At 36.7% G+C, this 20467-nt stretch overlaps 1 protein-coding gene across 2 annotated transcripts; it reads left to right on the top strand.

Annotated features, from left to right (window-relative positions):
- The first annotated feature begins 51 nt into the window (after positions 1 to 51).
- LOC121431594 (uncharacterized protein C2orf81 homolog) lies at positions 52 to 19328 on the top strand. 2 transcript variants are annotated; one of them, XM_041629152.1, is made up of 11 exons: positions 52 to 217; positions 2357 to 2620; positions 3443 to 3605; positions 4535 to 4604; positions 5435 to 5802; positions 6332 to 6544; positions 7974 to 8003; positions 10953 to 11056; positions 15015 to 15196; positions 16721 to 16845; positions 17441 to 19328. In XM_041629152.1, exons 2-11 carry the CDS (start codon positions 2484 to 2486, stop codon positions 17720 to 17722), a joined length of 1674 nt encoding a protein of 557 aa, XP_041485086.1. In that variant the 5' UTR covers positions 52 to 217; positions 2357 to 2483; the 3' UTR covers positions 17723 to 19328. The 2 variants fall into 2 exon arrangements, with proteins under 2 accessions (XP_041485086.1, XP_041485087.1); XM_041629153.1 differs by lacking the exon at positions 7974 to 8003.
- The last annotated feature ends 1139 nt before the right edge of the window (positions 19329 to 20467 follow it).

The raw sequence follows: 20467 nt of genomic DNA, 5'->3' as shown, positions 1-20467 counted from the left end.
CTTAGCAACGAAGTTGATTGTACGTGTACGTACGTCCGTTTGGCCTTACGTGCTCTTCACTAATTACTTCTACATCTTTTTATCCACGGTCCCATCTAAAGAAAACGAAGCTGGTGCGGAGCAGATTAACAGAAAAAAATGTATTCTCTTAAAGATTTCTCAATTAGAGTAAAAATGTAGACCCAGAACATATTCATTTCTTCAGGATTGTAAATTGGTAAGTTAGTTTATTAATATTTTGAGGTTAAATTGATGACTGACCAAGGAATGGCAAATATAACCATGATGATTTTTTTTAGGAGTTAGCATCAACGTTCAATGGCATGATGACTGTTGTCTGTTGACTTTCTATTGACTGTTGTCAACTTGACTTGACTCTTTTGTCTGAGTTTTTCAACACTAAATAAACAGCTAAATCTCAGTGATATGAGCACATTTTTTCTTACAGTTATGTGCTCCCCCCTGCCCTTCTGCTGCAGGAATACAGTTCCAACGTTAGTTCTAACTTCAACTTCAAGATAGCACCGGAAATGAGATTGAGGGTGCTAATTCTGCGACCTCGCGTTTGATTCACCGGCCCTGAATTAACTTCCTATGCCTACTTTTTTTACTTGACATATGATGGGGGACTTAGAGCTACGCCTTTTGTTTAACAACGATAAAAGCTATGCTAATTTTGATATTTGAACAAATTATCTCCTTATTTGTGGAAAACATAATTAGTTGCAACCATCTTCTATTTTGTTCTCTATAATATTTTCTAACATTTTGTACTAAAAATTGATGAAACTTTGCTTGTATTTTTTTTCCAAGACCAAATGACTTTCTAAAATTGATCGTCCGGACACACAACCTGTCCGGACACACAACAACTGGGTATAAGTTTATTAATAAAGATCATTAATTATTAACCACTTTAAAATTCAATAACTTCGTTATTTGTTATCCGATTTTGATGAAATTTTCAGCATTTTGACTGGTGAATTTCTCTACAGTGCATCCCCCCAAAAAACTATACTTTTGAAATGGCTGCCAAATATAGTACTTTCGGGAAAAACACTTGTATGGAAGTCAATTAAGTCAACTTTCAATTGCTTAAGTGGGAGAAGTAGGTTAATGGAATAAGGGTCAACAGAACATTCTGTCCCCGCCCCCTCCCTATTTCCTGCCCTCCCCTCCTGTTTATCAGTAAATCAACTCATTCAATGTGCATTGTGATCAACCAAACATTCAGTTTTTGCCAATAAATTATTTCATTAATCATTATAATCAGTAAATTTCTTGGTAATCATTCAATAAAAAATTACCATCAGCCACCGGTCACTTGGCAGTTAAGTTTTGAATAGGCTACAATCCAGGAAGTGAGAGAGGGGGGGGGGGCTGGGAAATGGAGGTGGAGGGGAGAAGGGTACATAAGATATTTAATTTGTAAAAGGACAAAAAGAAGAGGAATGCCCTTTTAACCAAGTCTTAGCATATCTGAGCTTAGTCTCTCAGGAGGAGATAAGGGGGGGGGGTAGAGATGGAGGGAGGGGCTGCTTAATGTTCTGTTGACCTTTATCCCATCAACGTATACTTACACAAGTCCTATCTTACCCCCTATTCTCCGGATTCTCATGAACACATTGCTGAGATCCACATGATAAAGTCAAAATGCTGCACTAAAAATTGCAATTCATGATCACTCATGCATTAAATCTTAATTTAATAATGCATGAAATTTTCACAAACAACAAACTGATCACAACTGATCATTAATTCACCAAATAACCCTCAACTTTGCAAGTACCAAACAAAAAACCTGAAAGAAATTGGAATGCTAATTCCAGCCCACCCTAATTTTCTTACCCTTTGTTTCAGTGGGCAGTGCTCGCTCAAGCATGAATAGTTTTCCAACTTTTTGGTGTCATTTGAAAGTTGACTTTATTTTCCATTTAAGTCTTTTCCCCCAAAATGATGCATTTTTTATTTGGCAGCCATTTCAAAAGTGTATAGTTCTTTTGGGGGGGATGCACTTTCAGCCCCTACCATCCCTTTAACTTAAGGCGTAGTGTTTTTTGTGTGTAAAAAAATCAAAAGGACAGTTTTCCCTGCTACAATACACCACACAGGAACAGTTCCTTATTCTTTAGAATTGCAGCAATTTAGTCTACATCTATCAATAGGATGGGCCCAAAGTTTATCAGGAACTGATCAGATGATCGATTAACCTCGGTTAGAGCCCAATATAGGAAACTGAAATTTTGCTGTGACGATTCTCAAAAGGAATTTCAAACAACACCAACTATAGTTTAGGCCTACGTCAGCTTAATTGTTACTTGATTTCAATGACATTGATTTTTGTGTCTATTAACAGGATTTAGCAGGATTAGTGTACAGGAATTCAAAGAAAAAACACCGACAAATAAAAAGTAATCTGAAGCATCAAGGAAGGTGTAGTTAGCATTTTTCGGGACAACTCTTGGAGATCTGGAAGCCTCAAAATGTCTCGGGCGACAGTATCCAAATCAAGGGCTGACAAAGCGAAGGACAAAGACAAGGACAGAGGTGGAAGTACATCTGTCCCTGTGCCACCGGTCAACTCAGATGTGATACCTGGAAGATTCACAGAAAATGATTGGTGAGATACTATATGTAATTTATTCATGGCGCTGAACAAGGTTATGCCTGTAAATTTAAAATGTTATCTTCTCCTTGAGTAATTTCACATGTAAGTCTACGAAATGGGAAGGAGTGGTGATTTGCTATAAATCAATGTAATTAAATTACATATCCATTGACTGCAATGAATTGTACAAATATTCAAATCTTAACTTCAATGTTGATGACAAATTTCTATGCAATTTACAAACAGAAGGCCTTTGAATGGAAATATGCAAGACACATTTCTTTTAATAGTGTTTTGTCGGATATTTCATTTCATTGATTATAGCATATTACACATGTATTTTCTTCACATGCAATTGTAAGGCTGTCGTAATAGGACAGAGGTATTATTATGTATTTAGTTTAATAACTTGTGTTCAGACTGAAAACTATTTTACTTCTGAAAGTTAACCCTACTTTCCCTATAGCAGAGCTGCCAAGTAGTACTGATTTTCAGTATTTAGTACTGAAAAATAATAAGAATACTGATAGTTTCATGTAAAATACTGATTCAGCTTTACATGTGGTCCTATGGTATTTTTTAAAATACTGATTTCCTCACTGAAATGCTGATTTTCAGCTTTAAAAATACTGAAATGTTCTTTTTCTGGTTGGCAGCTCTGCTATAGTTCTTTATTGTCTGTGGTATAAAAAATGGATTTCTGTTGGTCTTTCAATTTAACTACACATGGATGCCTCATTGCCAACTGACATGTATGTACATGTAGCTCTCCCCTTTTTCTCCATTGCTGTTCCTGTATTCACCAACTAATGTTTTTTTTTATCCTGCTTTCAGGAATTCCATGCTGGATAAAGAAGATGGAGAGGATTTTGTCATTGATATTGTTGGAAACATAGTGGACTCTGCCCTGACTGTAATCTATGACAATTACATACAGAAACAGCTCTATCCATATGTTGTAACACAAGCTAGAGATGCTATACTTCAAATAATTGAGGTAAGTGGAAGGACCGATTCTGCAAGTCCTCTATCAAAGCCATAGTAAGTTGCGATTGATCAGATCAATCACAACTATGGACAGCCAGCAATGTCAACATCTAACATGCGAATTTGTTCATACTATTTTCTAGGTATGATGTATATTCTTACTTTCATCATTCTCTTGAGGATTAGGCGTGATTCTTCAAATTTCCAATTTCCATGTCTTTGTGTAAAAAAACTGGGTTGATTCTTTATGGAACAATTTAAGTCTATGTTACTCAGTTTATTGTTTAAATCATTGAAGAGCTTCTGTATGACCAAAGCTATATTGATTCAATTATTTTATATTTGAAAATGAAAAAGTGAGTGTGTGACATTGGCTGCTTCGTGTGCATACAGGCTATGTTGTGCATACAAATTTATGAATGTATATATATATATATATGACATCATATATATATTTGATCACCACAAACGCACGTTACGATGACTATACCGGTAGTTGTTTCTGTGAAGGGTGCACATCCTTAGCCAGTTAACATAGCAATATTTGTCTGAGGATGCACTCCCTGATTGATCTGATACCACATTGTAAACTCCTGAAGAAGACGGAGGACTGTCAAAAATTCAAGTGATTAATAAAAACTTCATTGGCAGGCAAAGTGTTATCATCAGCATCTTATTTTTTTACATTGCTGAATCCAATATGTGAAAGTCCAATGTTGATGAAATGTTCCAGTGTTTTGCTTGCTTGATTTTTCTTTGTCAAATCTTGTTTGGGTGGACTACGCTCTGGCTGTTTTATGTTCTCTTATGTAAGATAGTAAGCACAGCAACAAAATGTTAACATTTTACAAAATGACTACTTCCAGGCCAAATTTCATTTAAAAAATCACAGTTATGGTCATTTGTTACTTACTTCAATTATTTTTCTTGTGTCTTCAGTGGCAATTTCTTGCTCGGGATGAGGGTGAGACACAACCAGAAAATGATGCAACATGGCTAGAAGAAGATGGTAAGTAGGAAGTACTGATTAAAAAAAAAAGAACTATATTTATTTTGTTTATAAAATATAGCAATGATTTTGGGTTTTTTTTCTCATTTTCAGTTTTGATATTTCTTCTCTTTTCAAGAATAATATGTTTGTCAGGTTGTACAAACAAGAGCAGAATTAAGACAAGGGGAGCGTTTCATCAACATTTTTGTCCGACAAGTTGTCAGATCTGACATCTTTCCCAGATTTTGATTGGATGAGAGGCACTATTACTATAGTAACTGTCTGATTAAATGGGACTTGTCAGATAAAACGTCTAACAAGTCCTTTCATGGAACGCTCCCACATGGCATATGAAGTCTGATGTATTTATTTCACTCCATGTAAAATGTTCTCTTAAAATGAGTATTTTGAGTGGCTGTTTTAGATTTATATTACACGCAGTGTGAGCTGCATTTGACATTAATCTGATCTGAGTCTAGATTTTATTTATACAAAGTTACACAAAATGCAGAAAATATAATTTACATATTACAGAAACTATCAGAATGTACATGTTTCAGAGCTGCGAAGTAGTACGGATTTCCAGTATTTAGTACTGAAAAATAAGAAGAATACTGATGGTTTCATGCAAAATACTGATTTCTAATGTTACTTTCAGTTTTTATAACTTGGTTAAAGGTGTTTCATTTAAAATACTGATTTCCTCACCAAAATACTGATTTTCTGCTTTAGAAATACTGAAATGTTATTGTTCAGGTTGGCAGTTCATTAAGTATCATTTACACTTACATGGATAAAGTAAATTACCAAGTAATTGTGATCTGTATGGTTTGTGTCATCATCTCCAGAGCCGATGCCCTGCGTACCCGATGCATGGGCCCAGGGTTCGGTACCTCAGAAGAACCGACCGCTCCTGTCCCCTCCCGTCTCGGAACCGGGCACCGACATCACCCATGTCAGCGGCATGTCCCACCGTGAAATCCTGGAGGATGTCATCTGTGAGTCCCATGCCGATATTGAGCCAGTGGAGATCCCAGATGGAGAGAAGGAAGGAGGAGAGGAAGATAAAGAGGAAGAGGGGAAGGAGGAGGATGAGAAAGAAGGAGGGATAACTCAGCCTGAGGATGTATCAGAAAGGTTGGCAGGCTTGGAGCAACCGGAAGCGGAGCAAAAGACGGGGGGAGATCTCAAAGATGAGGCAAAACCCAGTGAAAAGGTAGTGATTTCATCACAATTCTTTCTCGTAGACTCATATAATAGTAATAACGCAGTTCTTGTATAGCGCTTATCACTTTATGTCATAATGTCCCTATGCGCTTCCAAAGGACTTGGATATTGTTACCCTGGCTTTACCCCCACAGCCTTTTACAGCATGGTGGCATTTCAAGGAATAAACTCCTGCCAGGTACCCATTCATCTCAATTGAGTTGGGTGCAGCACAATGTGAATAAGTTTCTTGATGAAGGAAATTAGGCCATGGCTGGGATTTGAACCCACAACTCTCTGTTTCAAAGTCAGAAGACTAATCCACTCGGCCACAACGCTCCACATATGTCAATCTTCAGAACAAGAATGAAAATAGGAAGAGTACAATAGAAGAGGAGAAAGAAGAAGAACTCTACATGCCTTATATCAGTTAGTCAACTGCCATGAATTGTAGGAGCTGAAAGATAAGTTGCAAAATTATTAGTGTTGAAATTTTATAAAACAGGGCATTACCTTTCAATATCATCTACCTTATCCAGGCTAAACCAGAGGCCTACCGTCCACGCAAGCCAAAGTTCAAACCTCGCAAGGGTCGGATAGTTCATTCAGCAGGGCTGAGGGATATGCACAAGTCATTGGATGAGATGGAGAGGGAGATGCTGGAAGCCGAACGGAAAGCCAACGAGCCCAAACCCGTCGTCAAAGACTCCATTTTAGATCACATGCCATCGTCATGCCATTCAATACTCAAGGTTAGAATGAGAAGAGCACAAGGATATGTTCATCAAGTTATTAAAATGCTTCATACCTTTAAAGGGAAGTTCACCCTGACAAAAAGTTTATTGTAAAAATAGCAGAAAAAATAATTAAAAATATTGCCGAAGGTTTGAGAAAAATTCATCAAATAATTAAAAAGTTATTAGAATTTCAATTATTTGATTTGTGACGTCATATGCGAGCAGCATTCCTACATAGCGAATGGTAAAAAATCAATGAAATGTCATTTTCTCAGAAAATTGAAAATGGTTTTCACTGTAACTTTTGTATATCAATAGACAAATCATTTCATACCCGATCATGAAAAGAAAACGAAATTAAGTCATCAGGAACCATACAAAATTTGAAATTCATACATTTTATATTACATAACATATGGGGCAGCTGCTCGTTTATGACGTCACAAATCCAAAATTTTGAACTCTAATAACTTTCTTACTCTTTAACGGATTTTCCTCAAACCTTCACCAATATTTTTTACTATTTTTTCTGCTATTTTCACAACAAAGTTTTCTTCAGGGTGAACTTCCCTTTAAAATCATTTTAAAGAGGAAAATCCATGTGATTTCAATACCTGCCACCTTCCTTTACTATAATAGGCACAGTCCCGATTTTGGCAAAAGAGAATTCCCGTCAACTACTGTATCCCCATTTTGTGATAAATCTGTCTGTCCTAAAGTGTAATGTGTAGGAAACTGTAATGTCCAGATTTCAGCCTATGTCTTCCCATTTGTCCCTCTTTCTTGAGTTTGCAGGGTTGGCTGGTATGAAGGCCATAATAAGAAAACATGAGAGCAATGTGCTATATGATATCTGGGACCTGAATCACAAAACTTGCCATTGTCATGAATTCTGTCATCAGTGTTAAAGGGATGATCTGGGCTGAAAATATCTATATCTTGATACATAGAGTAGAATTCACTGAGCAAAATGCCGAAAATTTCATCAAAATCGGATAAAAAATAATAAAGTTATTGAAGTTTAAACTTTAGCAATATTTTGTGAAAACTGTCGTAATGAATAGTGAATTGCTGAGTGGATTCTACTCTATACAAACATTTTCAGCCTGGACCATCCCTTTACAGTATCTGCCATAGTTATAGGGCTGAATAACTAGTAATCAGGGTTATTTATATGCCTCCTGGATTATTTTAACTACTTTTGGAATTTGTACTTCATTCTAGAAAACATTTGAGAGTGTTTCGTAAAAGAAAAGAATGAAGCAAGTAATAGCATTAAATTAGGCTTTCTTTCATTGTATATATTCTCTCAAATCATCCAAAGATCAATCAGGCTCTTGTTTCCATTTTATTGTTAGCTTAATGTTAATCCGCTATAAATTTAGCCAGGAGTTATAATAGAAATATTTTGAATTGCTTACATGTGCTTTTTCACTGTACATAGAAGAAAAAAGCTTCAGATCATTTTAAACTTGTAAGTATGAATTGAGTGATTGATGGAGAAAAAATGTCACTTTCATATTTGGCCTTGGGAATTAGTGGTTCCGTGGTTTTCAAGGAAAAATTTCTCTGTTTTTCAATAGTGAGAACATTTGTTAGCAGAACACGGACTTGTAGTAGATTTCATGCTCCAACATTCTTCACAGGAGGGGCATGGGTAGTTTGAGACCCTCTCATTGCACACCATCTCTAGGGGTACCATATCCGTCTTCTTCCTCTTAATTGATAAATTCAGACGTTTCTGGATGGTAGAGGAGCCTTCACCCACCGGCCTTGGGGTGCAGTGTGTACACATAGTTTTACTTCCACATCAAATACCATTTACAAGAGTGAGAGGGATCCCTTGGTATAAGGTCTCTCATTTAGTTGGGATGTCATCAAAGCTCTTTTTGTCAGTCGCATGTCTCTGGATTTTAAGTCTTGTGCAATCTTTTTTCCACAGAGCCTAGTGATGTAGAATTTTTTTTTACTCCATCACTTCATTTTAGACTGGTCATCAAACACATCATGACTCTTTGGACTGTAGAGGGCCTCCTTCTACTTATCTTGCACATATCATCATCATATTCACTTGTGTAGTATTTTTCTTCTGTACACCGATTCTGTTTGGAAAGTCAGGGCATGATTGCATTTGCATTCTTTAAATATAATGAAGATACACAATAATTGAGGGCTTGCACAGCAAATACATTTGATCTACCCAGGACCAAAATCCAGTTAAAACCAATTAGAGCAAAACCAATTGAAACCAGTTGGCCAACTGGTTTCAATAGGGAAATTGGAACAACTGGTTCCAATTGAAAACCAGTTGCCAATTGGTTCCAGTTAAAACCAATTGGGCAACTGGAACCAGTTGGCAATTGGTTTCAATTGGTTTCCAATTGGTTCCAGTTGTTCCAATATCCCTATTGAAACCAGTTGAATCCAATTGGAGGTAACTGGTTTCAATTGGTTCCAGTTGAAACCAATTGGAGGCAACTGGTTTCAACTGGAACCAGTTGAAACCAATTGATTTCCAACTGGATCCAATTGGAACTTCCAGTTGGAATGAACTTAATTAGTTACAAATTAATTAACACTTGCACTAACTATTGCTCATGTCAACACAGAAGCAGTGTTATGCATGTACATACCAATGTAAAGGGCATTGATAAAATACAGACTTTCATATGTACATATTTATATGGAAGATCTTCAAATATATGTATTTTTATTTGATGCAATTTGGTAACAGTTAGTGGTGTACTAATTATCTTTTAATCTATTCTAATTATAATCTATAACATTTATGAACATGGTTTTCACTGCTAAGTATTCCAAACATTTATCTTAAAAAAGTGTGGTACTTCAAATTAACAAAAATCAACAGATATATTGTAAATTATGATGAATCTCATAAAAACATTAATTTGTGCACACTGGCAGAAAATATGCAAATTAACTGGTTTCAATTGGATCCAGTTGGGTAACTGGAAAATTTCCAATTGGAAACCAATTGGAAATCATTTCCAGTTACCCAACTGGATCCAGTTAGGATTTCCAGTTACCCAACTGGTTCCAGTTAGGAGAAGTTCCAGTTGCCCAACTGGTTCCAGTTAACTGGTTCCAGTTAGAAATTCCAGTTGCCCAACTGGTTCCAGTTAGGATTTCCAGTTGCCCAACTGGTTCCAGTTAGGATTTCCAGTTACCCAACTGGTTCCAGTTAGGATTTCCAGTTGCCTAACTGGTTCCAGTTAGGATTTCCAGTTGCCCAACTGGTTCCAGTTAGGATTTCCAGTTACCCAACTGGTTCCAGTTAGGATTTCCAGTTGCCCAACTGGTTCCAGTTAGGATTTCCAGTTGCCCAACTGGTTCCAGTTAGGATTTCCAGTTGCCCAACTGGTTCCAGTTAGGATTTCCAGTTACCCAACTGGTTCCAGTTAGGATTTCCAGTTGCCCAACTGGTTCCAGTTAGGATTTCCAGTTGTCCAACTGGTTCCAGTTAGGATTTCCAGTTACCCAACTGGTTCCAGTAAGGATTTCCAGTTGCCCAACTGGTTTCAACTGGAAATTGTTAAATTCCAGTTAAAACCAATTGAAACCAGTTGAAACCAATTGAAACCAATTGAAACCAGTTGGAAATCCAACTGGTTTCAATTGGATTTTGGTCCTGGGTATGGAGTAGAAGAAATAATCGGTCATCTCATGGAGGCAACCGATTATTCTCTCTACTTCATCTATTGCCACGATGAACCTCTTCCACATCATATATGATCTAATATTAATAATAATAATAATAATTATTATATTGGAGATTCTATAATTTCTACCTTTAGGACATCTTATACTGAATCATTTGTACTAGCATCTGTTCGTAGTGCAATATAGTCATGGAATATTAGCAGAAGAGTAGCATAATTAAATGACTTGCCATTTATTTACATTCTTTCTATAAGTGTCTGGCTTGTAGTGAGCTCAAAGTGAGGAAATGATGCTCAGTGTTTTCCCTCTCTCACATCATTTGCCCATTTCATTGCTTGTGCATGTTTTGAGCAGTAGGTGTTAAAGCATGTGCATGAAGTTTTCAGGGTTGTTTTTAATCACTCACCTTTAAATTTTCACTCATTGGTTTGTAATTTGAGTCATTTCTAAATTGCCTTTCCCAAGGGCATTCCAAAAATATTTTGTTACTGATAAATCCGTATTTATCCTATATATCTTGGGGGAGGCAAATAAGCCAACCTCCCCCCCCCCCCCCCCCTTGACCATGTCTCTTTATTTTACACCCCAACTAACACTTCATCCTTGGATTGTCTCTGTTTAAAGGTCTTAACTGGAAGACCATATATATAATACCAAATTTACAAGCAATCATTAATATTATCATATCTCTTTATGTTACTGTACATCCCTAAGTAATACTAAATCCTGACTTTCATTGTAGGTCCAAGCGGGGAGACCGCCAGGCAGTAAGGATGTCAACTATGATGACAGGGGAAACGTGATATCGGTCGTTAGGCTCGATCCTGAGAAACTCCCCTCACACAGGTAAGATCTGCCACTGCACTTTCATTCATCTGTAGGAGGGCACCTGCTTGGGGTTGGTTTCACAAGAGTGTATCAATATCAATGATATCCACAAGTTTAAAGTTTGTCATTGGCTGTACTCGGGAGCATTTAATGAATTGATTTGTCATATGTTTTATCTTACAGTCACCATAGTACATTAAACACTCAAAACACCTGTGGGACTTAGGAGTGACTTAAAGGACAGGTTCATCCCAACAAAAAGTTGATTTGAATAAAAAGAGAAAAATCCAACAAGCATAACTCTGAAAATTTCATCGAATTGGATGTAAAATAAGAAAGTTATGACATCTTGGGCCCGTTGCATAATGAGTTGCAATCAACTCAACTCAACCACGCATTTGGGACTTTAATTTTGTTTACTTGCGCTTAAACGCAACTCTTCTGCAACGGACCCCTTAAGATTTTGCTTAATTTCATAAAACAGTTATATGTAGATTATGTACATCCTGGTTGGTATGCAAATAAGATGACCAATGACCTCATCCACCCACCATTTTTTTTTTCATTACATGAAACATGAAATATTCTAATTTTCTCCTCATTGTCAAGTGAAACAACAAATAATTCCTCCTTGAACATGTGAAACTAGTATTGTTCAATGGTTCAGTCAAGTTGGTCCTCATTGTCATATATGTAAAAAATAAAATATTGTATAATTCAAAGAAATAGTGAGTGAAGGACATCATCGACTCTCATTTGCATTGTCACTGAATTGTGTGTATCACTGATTAGTGAAAAATAAACGAAAATTTAAAATGTCTTAGCTTACTTATTTTACATCCGATTTTGATAATAATTTTGGCCTTCTGCTAGTTTGATTTTCTCTATTGATTCAAATCAACATTTTTCTGGGTTGGACCTGACCTTTAAAGTCACCTTTTAAACTTTTTAACGCCCCTCCACAGGAAATTAGGCTTATGGCCAACTTTAGATACAGTGTCGCTGTGCAGGCATATTAAAGTGATTGCTGTTGTATTTTATCACCAATCAGCTTTCTGTGTTTGATTTAACAAAGTCTATGCACAAACAAAATCTTATTCAGGGTCTATATACTGTTATTTTGTTTCTTTATATTACAAATAATAGCATATCAATGTCCAAAATTTGTAATCGAGTGCATTATATCTGTTGCTATGACACAATATCTGTTTTCCATGCAAAAGTAGGCCTGCAACACTTGTTAATTGTTTAAAATAGAATTTATTCTTCTTTGACATTTTCTCTGAAGAAATTGTCAAAAGCTTGATTCACGTGAGCAAAAGAGATTTATGAAAAGGTAAGAATGAAATATTGCCAAGTGCTGCCTGCTAGAATGCTAGAATTAGAAATAGGATTTGTCGCTTTGCTGTAAAACCCTGTATTTTCAATGTAGTTCACAACTGTGTATGCAAAGCAAAATGTAGTAAAAAAAAAAGCTCCTCAAAACTAAGCTTGTAACCGAGTTTGCAATCGGCAACCGATTCCATTCGATTTCACCACAATCGGCGATCACTTGCCGATCTTCGATCATGCCCCTTGAAGGAAAAAATAAAAAATCAGCGTAGATCTAGTTACAGTGCGTGATCGTTCAGAACATATTTCAAGATTGTTTTTGAGGTGCTAGCTATTTAGAGGTCGCATTATTCAGGGAGAAAGACGCGGTATTATCTCTGACGATGTTTAAGAGGATAGATATCTTCTCTTCCAACTCGTGGTGATGGCGGATGCTGCCGTGAACTTTGAAAGATCGTGTTCATGACGGAGCTCATTGCGCTACTCTCTTACATCGTTTATGATCATATAAATCTTCTCTTCAACCTCGTGGTTATAGCGGACCCCGCCGTGAACTTTTAAAGATCGTGCTACCGACGGAGCTCATTGCGTCACTCTCTTACATCGTTTATGATGATATACATCTTCTCAACCTCAATGATACATTTGTCTTTGCAACTTCGTCGGGAGATGCTTCTTTTATATTTCTTCTTAGATATCAAAAGTTCATTTCTCAAGATAGTAATAAATTGATTTGAAAACACTAGCTATCCAAAATATTTTTAAAGCATATTTCAAATCATCGTCCGTGCTTGCGTCTTCTGCTACATTTCAATTGCACTTGCGACTTTAAGATGATGCGTCGTACGAGATCAAGAGATCATTCCAATAATTCTAAATCGCTATTACCTAAAAATACTTATAAAAGATGTCCCGCCGATCGTTCATCAACCTGTGATCTATGAGAAATATTTTCATTTTATTTTCCTTTGCGCCTTTGCTCGGAAGATGCGTCTTTCGTTTATCTTTCTGATTAAAATCACTCAGTTTATTTTAAAGTAATAACACCTCAAAATCCCTTTAAAACATATTCCAAACGATCGCGCATGTTGGCGACTTCCATTCCAATGCATTCGTCTTTGTGACTTTGTCAGGAAGATGCGCGCGACCGCGAACAAAATTTTGATGTATTCCTTTGTTTTTAAACATCGCCGATTCGATTTCGATTTTAGAAGCTTAACTGCCGATCCGATTTTCGATCCGATTTTTTATCCGATTTACAACATTACTCAAAACCAAAATACTAATCATGAATTATTGACTGATATTGATGTAATATCAGGGCCCTGTCTTACAAAGACTTACGATTGATCCAGTCAATCGTAACTCAATGGAAATCCATCATTGTCATAATTTTTTCTACAGGAAATTTGCAAAATGTCCTTTGCAAACAAAGGAAAACACACCAAATTGTCAAGAAATCAATGACTATGGATATACATTCATATCTCGAAACATTTTTGAACAAACATGCATTTCGTATGTTGACTTTGGTGGCTTTCCTTAGTTGCGATTGATTGGATCAGTCGCAACTCCTTGTAAGACGGGCCCCAGGAGCAACATACTGTATATTCCGATGCTAAATATGTTACCATATCTAGTTTCATCAAATCTTTTGTAGGTGAATGCAAATAGAAATCCTTACATACGTGTAGCTATTTATGCTTTTTTATTTACCAAATGTGCACTGATCAGGAAGGCATACCTTTGAATGTTTTTCCAATCAATGTTTTTGTCATATCCCCTATGAAATATGAGTTGAGTTTCTCATGTTGTAGTGTGGGAGTGGGACAAAACCAATGCAAATAAAAGGTGACTTGGAAAGGGATGCCTTTAGGCTTAGTTTTGAATGTTCATATCTAGAGATTCCACTTGTATTAATGGTAATGGTGGGGAAGCGAAGGGGTTTTTTTTTTTTCTTTTTTTTGTTTATGCAAGTCAATCTGACACAAGATCAGCAACTTGACATTTATTGAGGACTATTGTTTTATGTGTTTTTAATATTTTCACATTTTAAATAGTTTTGTAGTTGCATGTATATCATACACTTCTTACCTATTCAAGACCTACAAAAAAAAATTGTTTTTTGCCTTAAGAAGATGGATCATCAGAATTTACAGCTTTTCATGTATTTGTAGTTGCTTCTTAATCATGCACTATATAGAGTGAATGCTTATATCACATGTGCACTTTTCATGATAGATACACCGTGGATATGACAAAAAGATTCCAGTTAATAAAAAAGGTGTTTGGATGGGAAGTTGGAGAAGACGCGAAGTCAGGGCAAAGGAAATTAAATCTTAGGTAGAAGAGCGGGAGATTCTGCGAAAAAAATTTCAGTGGGAGAACTCCTGCCATTCGGCCATTATCTGGAGAATTGGAGTTGGTGTGTTCCTGCAGGAGATTTCAATCAGGTCCCTGCAACATTGAAGATGCAATTAATTTTACAATTTAGCATAATCAAGTTTATTCATAATGATAAGTCAATTATCATAATAGTAAGTCACTTGCAAATATAATTTGTATTTTTTATGTTACAGGGCTCAAGTCATTCTCCTCTGTGTCAATGCAGTGCCTTCATGATTCTTTTCTTCTTTTTTTTCAGAGTAAGGACGCAGTATGCAGTGGTGGACCCTGCGGTTGAAGCAGCCCATGCCCGTCTGGTGGCCATGAGGACTGGCCGCTACATCTCCCAACAGAAGGCTGAGATGGCCAAGCAGCAGGCAGAGGTTAGGGCCATGACCAAGAGCCATGGCGCACGAACAGCAGAAGGTACCACGAAAACTGGTAAGTTATTTGTCATCAGTGAATCTTTTTGAAAAAGGTCATTTTAAAGATGAAATGAAAACCCATATTTTGTTGTTCGAAATACGCATGAAATGAAATACTCCGAAAATTTGCTTTGCCTGATTGATCATGGGCCCGGCAGCCGTTGTGCAGCGCCAGATCGACGATACTCTATCCATTTAACTCTTGAACGCCAAACAGGGTATCAGCAACTCCCATAAATGTCTTTTGGTCTGATGCTCTACCAACTGAGCCAACACACCGGTTTGGTAATCTATCCAGCTCTCAATTTTCATGACTAGCGAGTGATGACTTTCACCGTGCCATGGCGTCGTCCTCTATCTCTGAATTCACTTTGGACTCAAGAATTCCTGCACCTCTTAAGAATTCCCCACATATCCTCCTATCCGTCAAAGGATTCAAGGACAAAAGTTAGAGGGGAAAGCAAATTTCATAATGTTGGTTGCGTGATTGATTGGGCATAGGTGGTAGGCTTATTATAAATCATGCATCTGCTTTGAATGATTACAGTGTCTCATATTCTGGAAGGAATGTGTATTTTATTGAAGAAACATACCACTTAATTGTTTTTTATTACTAATCATGTGTGTGAGGATGTTGGTGGGTGTGTGCATGTGTGTGTGTATTGCATATTTTTAATGTAACGTGTACATGTACAACAATATTTTAGTGGACTGTCTTCAACAAGTTTTTTTAATTTTCATTTTAGTCGCGAATTTCACGATTAGATTACATCTTGATTGTTTCATGTTTTTAGTTACAGAATTATAAGTGGGTTGGAAATTACTAAACCACTATAATGTAAGCTCGCACAAATCTCACTAATTGCACGAACTGTTCGTCTCTCCTTTCATTGACTCTGTACAATTCTCAAAGTTCTCACTTAAGACCAAAGTCTCTTCATGCCAAGAATGTAAATCAATTATCTGTACATGCATCTTTGTTCTCTCACAGGTGGGGAACAGCAAATTAAAATAAGCCGAACTGATTTTGGTGTTAGACTTGTCCATTTATTAATAAGAGTAGACATTCAGAGAATAGACACTATCCAACTACAATTTATTGACGTTAACTCCATGACATGCAAATTACTACCCCTTTTGTATAGAGAGCTAGATCAAGCAAAGCATCCTTGAGCTAGTTTCTATCCTTCTCCCAAGAACAATATTTGTCCTCAGCCTAGGGTCAGTCAGGGGGTGTGCGCAACTGAGAGACTTCCCTTGATGTTATGTGAGCGAAGTTTAAGGACGCTCGCTCTTGACAAGCAAAGTCTGACCTCGGCTGGGAATTTTGGGAGGACGAGGCAGAACGAGATGTAAACAACCCTAACTATGCTAAGAACTGTGAGATTTGCTGATAAGCTTGAGAAGGCTTTGCTCTCACTGAATACTGAGAATGTTCATATTATACTAAATTTGTGACAATATTTTATTATTGAAATAAATTGAACTGAATTTTATTGTTGTCATTTATGAAGTCTCATCCTATTTGTTTCTCTGTTAGGTGTGAAACCATTAAAGACAGCAGCCAGCCTGGCTACTTTAGCCAGCAGTCACCAGTCGCATGGCACCAGACCAATGGAATATACAGCAGCGACGGGCGGCATCTCACCACTTCCTCCACCCCTGGTAAGTTTCTGCCCTTTTCATGGCCCATATTGCACCAGGCTGGATAATGTACCAGAATTCTAGCTTTGGTAAAAACGACCTGCATTTGGCAGGTGTTTACCATTGTCCAGTAGTGGTGCATGTTTACATGTTACTTACAAGACATGATTTGATTTACCTCGACTGATTGATAACTGCAACCATTCATAACTTTGTTATTTCAATCAGATGAAAGTATTGATAGTAATTTGATTGTAAATTATTGCTCCTGTCGTTTATAAAAAAAATTACAAATCTTTTTTCTGAAAAAAAACCTTTTTATGATAAATTGTAATGATGGTAACCATGCATGAGAAATGATTTTTTTTTATTACAATACCTTGCATTATAACAAATTTAGATAAGCGCGAGTTTTCAGTAGAAATGAGCTTTGAAAAAAAGTAAAAATTACCTATGACTATGATTATATTTATTGGCTTCCCATCCCTTTTATTTTGGTCATAATTTGAGGAAATACCATGAACAATTCCAAATCTCTAACAAGGTTACTAGTATTGCAAAAATATATGACAAAAGTTTTTTTTACTGTCATGTTTCCCTTCCTCTCAAAATCCAGATTGAATCGATGGAGTTATCACCTGGCGTTGTCGTGAAGGAGGGCAACCGGATCAAACGAGGTCCCAAACCACAGGTACGATATCACGACTCCATCACCTCAGCCAAGCTTCGTTCACTCCGCCCCGTCAACCAGATGGACATGAGGGACGCCCAGCTGGCTGTGGCCGACATCATCAGTGCAAAGGGCCCTCTGCTCCGCCCACTTCCAGTCAACGAGCCCATCCCACCCATAGCGACCCGTCCAACCCCGCCACCTCAGAAGTCATTACAAACTGCTTGAATGAAATGAACATTTTCAAGACTTATACAGATTTAGATGAAACGACTGTGTATTCCTTTTCATTTGATGGAAGGAGCAACTTTTCTCTTGGATCTAACATCAAATGACGCAATAAATATAATGATAATAATAGGCATTTATATAGCGCCATCTATCTAGAAATATTCTATTCCAAGGCACGATGCTATTGTTATTATTACCCCGGCTTTAGCTCGAGCCGCCTTTCAGTGCTCATGCATTCAAGGCATTATAATGGTAGATTGACAACAGGATAAAGTGAAGGGAAATGATAGTTGACTGACTAACCTTTTCGAAAATAAAGCTGAAAAATATGGGATCTTGATATGTTTTGAAGGGCAAGCCCACCTCCAACAAAGAGTGAATTTGAAAGAAATTTTTGATATTGAGGTACATTGTTGGTATATATTTCTTGATATTTAGAATGTATACCAACATTTCTTGAAATTTGAAATGTATACCAACAACACCTGTTACAGTAAATTTTCTTAATTCCTCATAACGATCATCTCTCTCTTAACTGATCCCTTCACTTCTTTGGAGATTCCTGGAGTCCAGATGGAATGTAAATGTATCTAATCACAAATCCAATATTAGGGTGGGGTAAACATATCCAGGATTTGAGACATCCATTATTGCCCATTCGGTTGCTTTTCTCTTGCAGGAGAAAAGCAACCGAATGGGCAATATTTCTATTTAAGAACTGAAATTGAGAATGCTTTTGGTGACTTTGCTTGAAATTAAAGAGTAAAGTAAGAAAAACAAAACTTATTGGCTTATCCCCCCCCCCCCCCCCCCCCCCGTTTCCATCTCTATGTGTATGACCATGCCTTGACTTTGTTGTATAGTCAGGTGTACTTTCACATTCCATAATTACATAATCATCAGAACTGGGGCATCTTAGTGAAAGCTGAATTGCTTAGCTATTTTTAGGTGTTTATATTCCAAACCCTAATTACTCTGATACAAATATATTTAGTACTAGTACCCCACAGCCTTGAATAAAGAGAAATAAGCATTCAAATGCAATACTTTGTTTGCAAAATGATTTTTTTTTTGCCTTGAATGAAGCACACAAAAATCTGTAATGATGCTATCTCAGAGATGCCAAGTTCAAAGACCAGCTATGCGTGAGATTTTCTGTGAATCTGAGTGAGATCACAGACATTGTGTACAATATATATGGGGATAGGCTGTGATAGTTGCATGAGACAGAGATTTGAGAGGATGAACAAGAGTCCAAAATGCTTGAGTCTCACGCATAATGCGTGAGACTTGGTAGCTCTGCTATCTGCTCTTATATGTCTTCTCGAAACCTTAGATGTACTATCATATCAAATTATTTAATTTGTACATAGACTAACGTACCACCTTAAATAAAGTGTAAATGATGTGCATATTTGTAAATACTTGTAATATATTTTTCTGAGGACTTAATCATTCCTTTATTCATGCACATTTAATCAAAATTCTCTGTAATGAATTTCATATATTGTGTATATAGATTTTATAATTCTATAATGTACATCCTATACAATGATAGTGTTTATGTGAGGGATGAATACATTAAAAGATGTTTATCATGGAATCAGTTTATTCTCTCTTTCAGTTTATCATTTTTATACCCCTGCCAAACAAAGTTTGAAGGGGGTATAAAGAAATCAAACTACTTCCTCAGTTTTTAACCAATACTCATGACGCTTGAAACATGTATTGGTTTGGGGTAAAGATGCGCGAGACACATATTTTGTGTGTGTGTGTGTATTGGAAATTGTGTTGCCATGGTAACAATATATCATATGCCCCAAATTAGGTAAAAATATTGTGGTTTGTACTACTTCATCAGTTTTCAACCAATTCTCATGAAATTTTGCTTAACACATTGGTCTTGAGGTAAAGATGTGCAGGACATATATTTCCATATTTTAGAAATTGTGTTGCCATGGAAACAACATTATAGGTCAATAGTTATGCTAAGATCTTTCGGTTTGAACCACTTCATCAGTTTTTAGCTAACTTTCAGGATATTTAGATCACATTAGTCTTATGGTTATAAAAGGGAAGACATTTTTTCCATGTGTTGGAAACTGTTGCCATGGTAACGGTGTAGGTGGGGGTATTTATCACCTTCAGTGATAGTTCTAGTACTTCCTACAGGATGGTCCTTGGGTCAAGTGCCCTTAATCCCACAGAAACCTGGGTGGTGTTTCACAAAGAATTAAGTGTGTCTTATGGAGTGTTGCAAGGAACTTGCAATTGATTTGCAAGTAAATTTCAGGTCCCAAAGTCAATTGAAAGTCATGCATTTCTTTGAAAATTTGCAATTGATTGATGGTCGGCTTCTTGCATCAACAAGTACCTGTATAATTTGGCTTTCTTTCATTGAAAGTGATCTATCACTTGTAAGTTTGCATCTGAAGTTTGTGATTAATTGCAAATATTTTCTTGCAACGCCTTCTTATGGACTGTTGCAATTGCAATCAATCGCAAGTCAAGTTTTTGTCTCTAAATCAATCATAACTTTGGTAATTGCCATTTTTTTAATTGACCACTGGTCTGCTTTGTGTATCGATTTAAAAATTTTTGCTTCCATCTGGTAGAGCTTCATGAGGTTCACCAAACTTCTACTCAATTTGGAAATTTTGACCAGAACAATTTTTATGCTAATTTATGCAAACTTAATTTATGCATATTTTTAAAAATTCACATGTAAAATGCTTCTTTATT

This window comes from Lytechinus variegatus, chromosome 18 (genome assembly GCF_018143015.1).
Source record: "Lytechinus variegatus isolate NC3 chromosome 18, Lvar_3.0, whole genome shotgun sequence".
Lineage (NCBI taxonomy): Eukaryota > Metazoa > Echinodermata > Echinoidea > Temnopleuroida > Toxopneustidae > Lytechinus > Lytechinus variegatus.
Note: the sequence above shows the minus strand (reverse complement) of the source record. Positions and strands in the feature narration are given on the sequence as shown.

Coding starts and splice junctions, on each gene's coding strand:
- LOC121431594 (XM_041629152.1), top strand. CDS start 2,484: ATGTCTCGGGCGACAGTATCCAAATCAAGGGCTGACAAAGCGAAGGAC. Junction 3,606..4,534: donor CTATACTTCAAATAATTGAG/GTAAGTGGAAGG, acceptor TTGTGTCTTCAG/TGGCAATTTCTTGCTCGGGA. Junction 4,605..5,434: donor AACATGGCTAGAAGAAGATG/GTAAGTAGGAAG, acceptor CATCATCTCCAG/AGCCGATGCCCTGCGTACCC.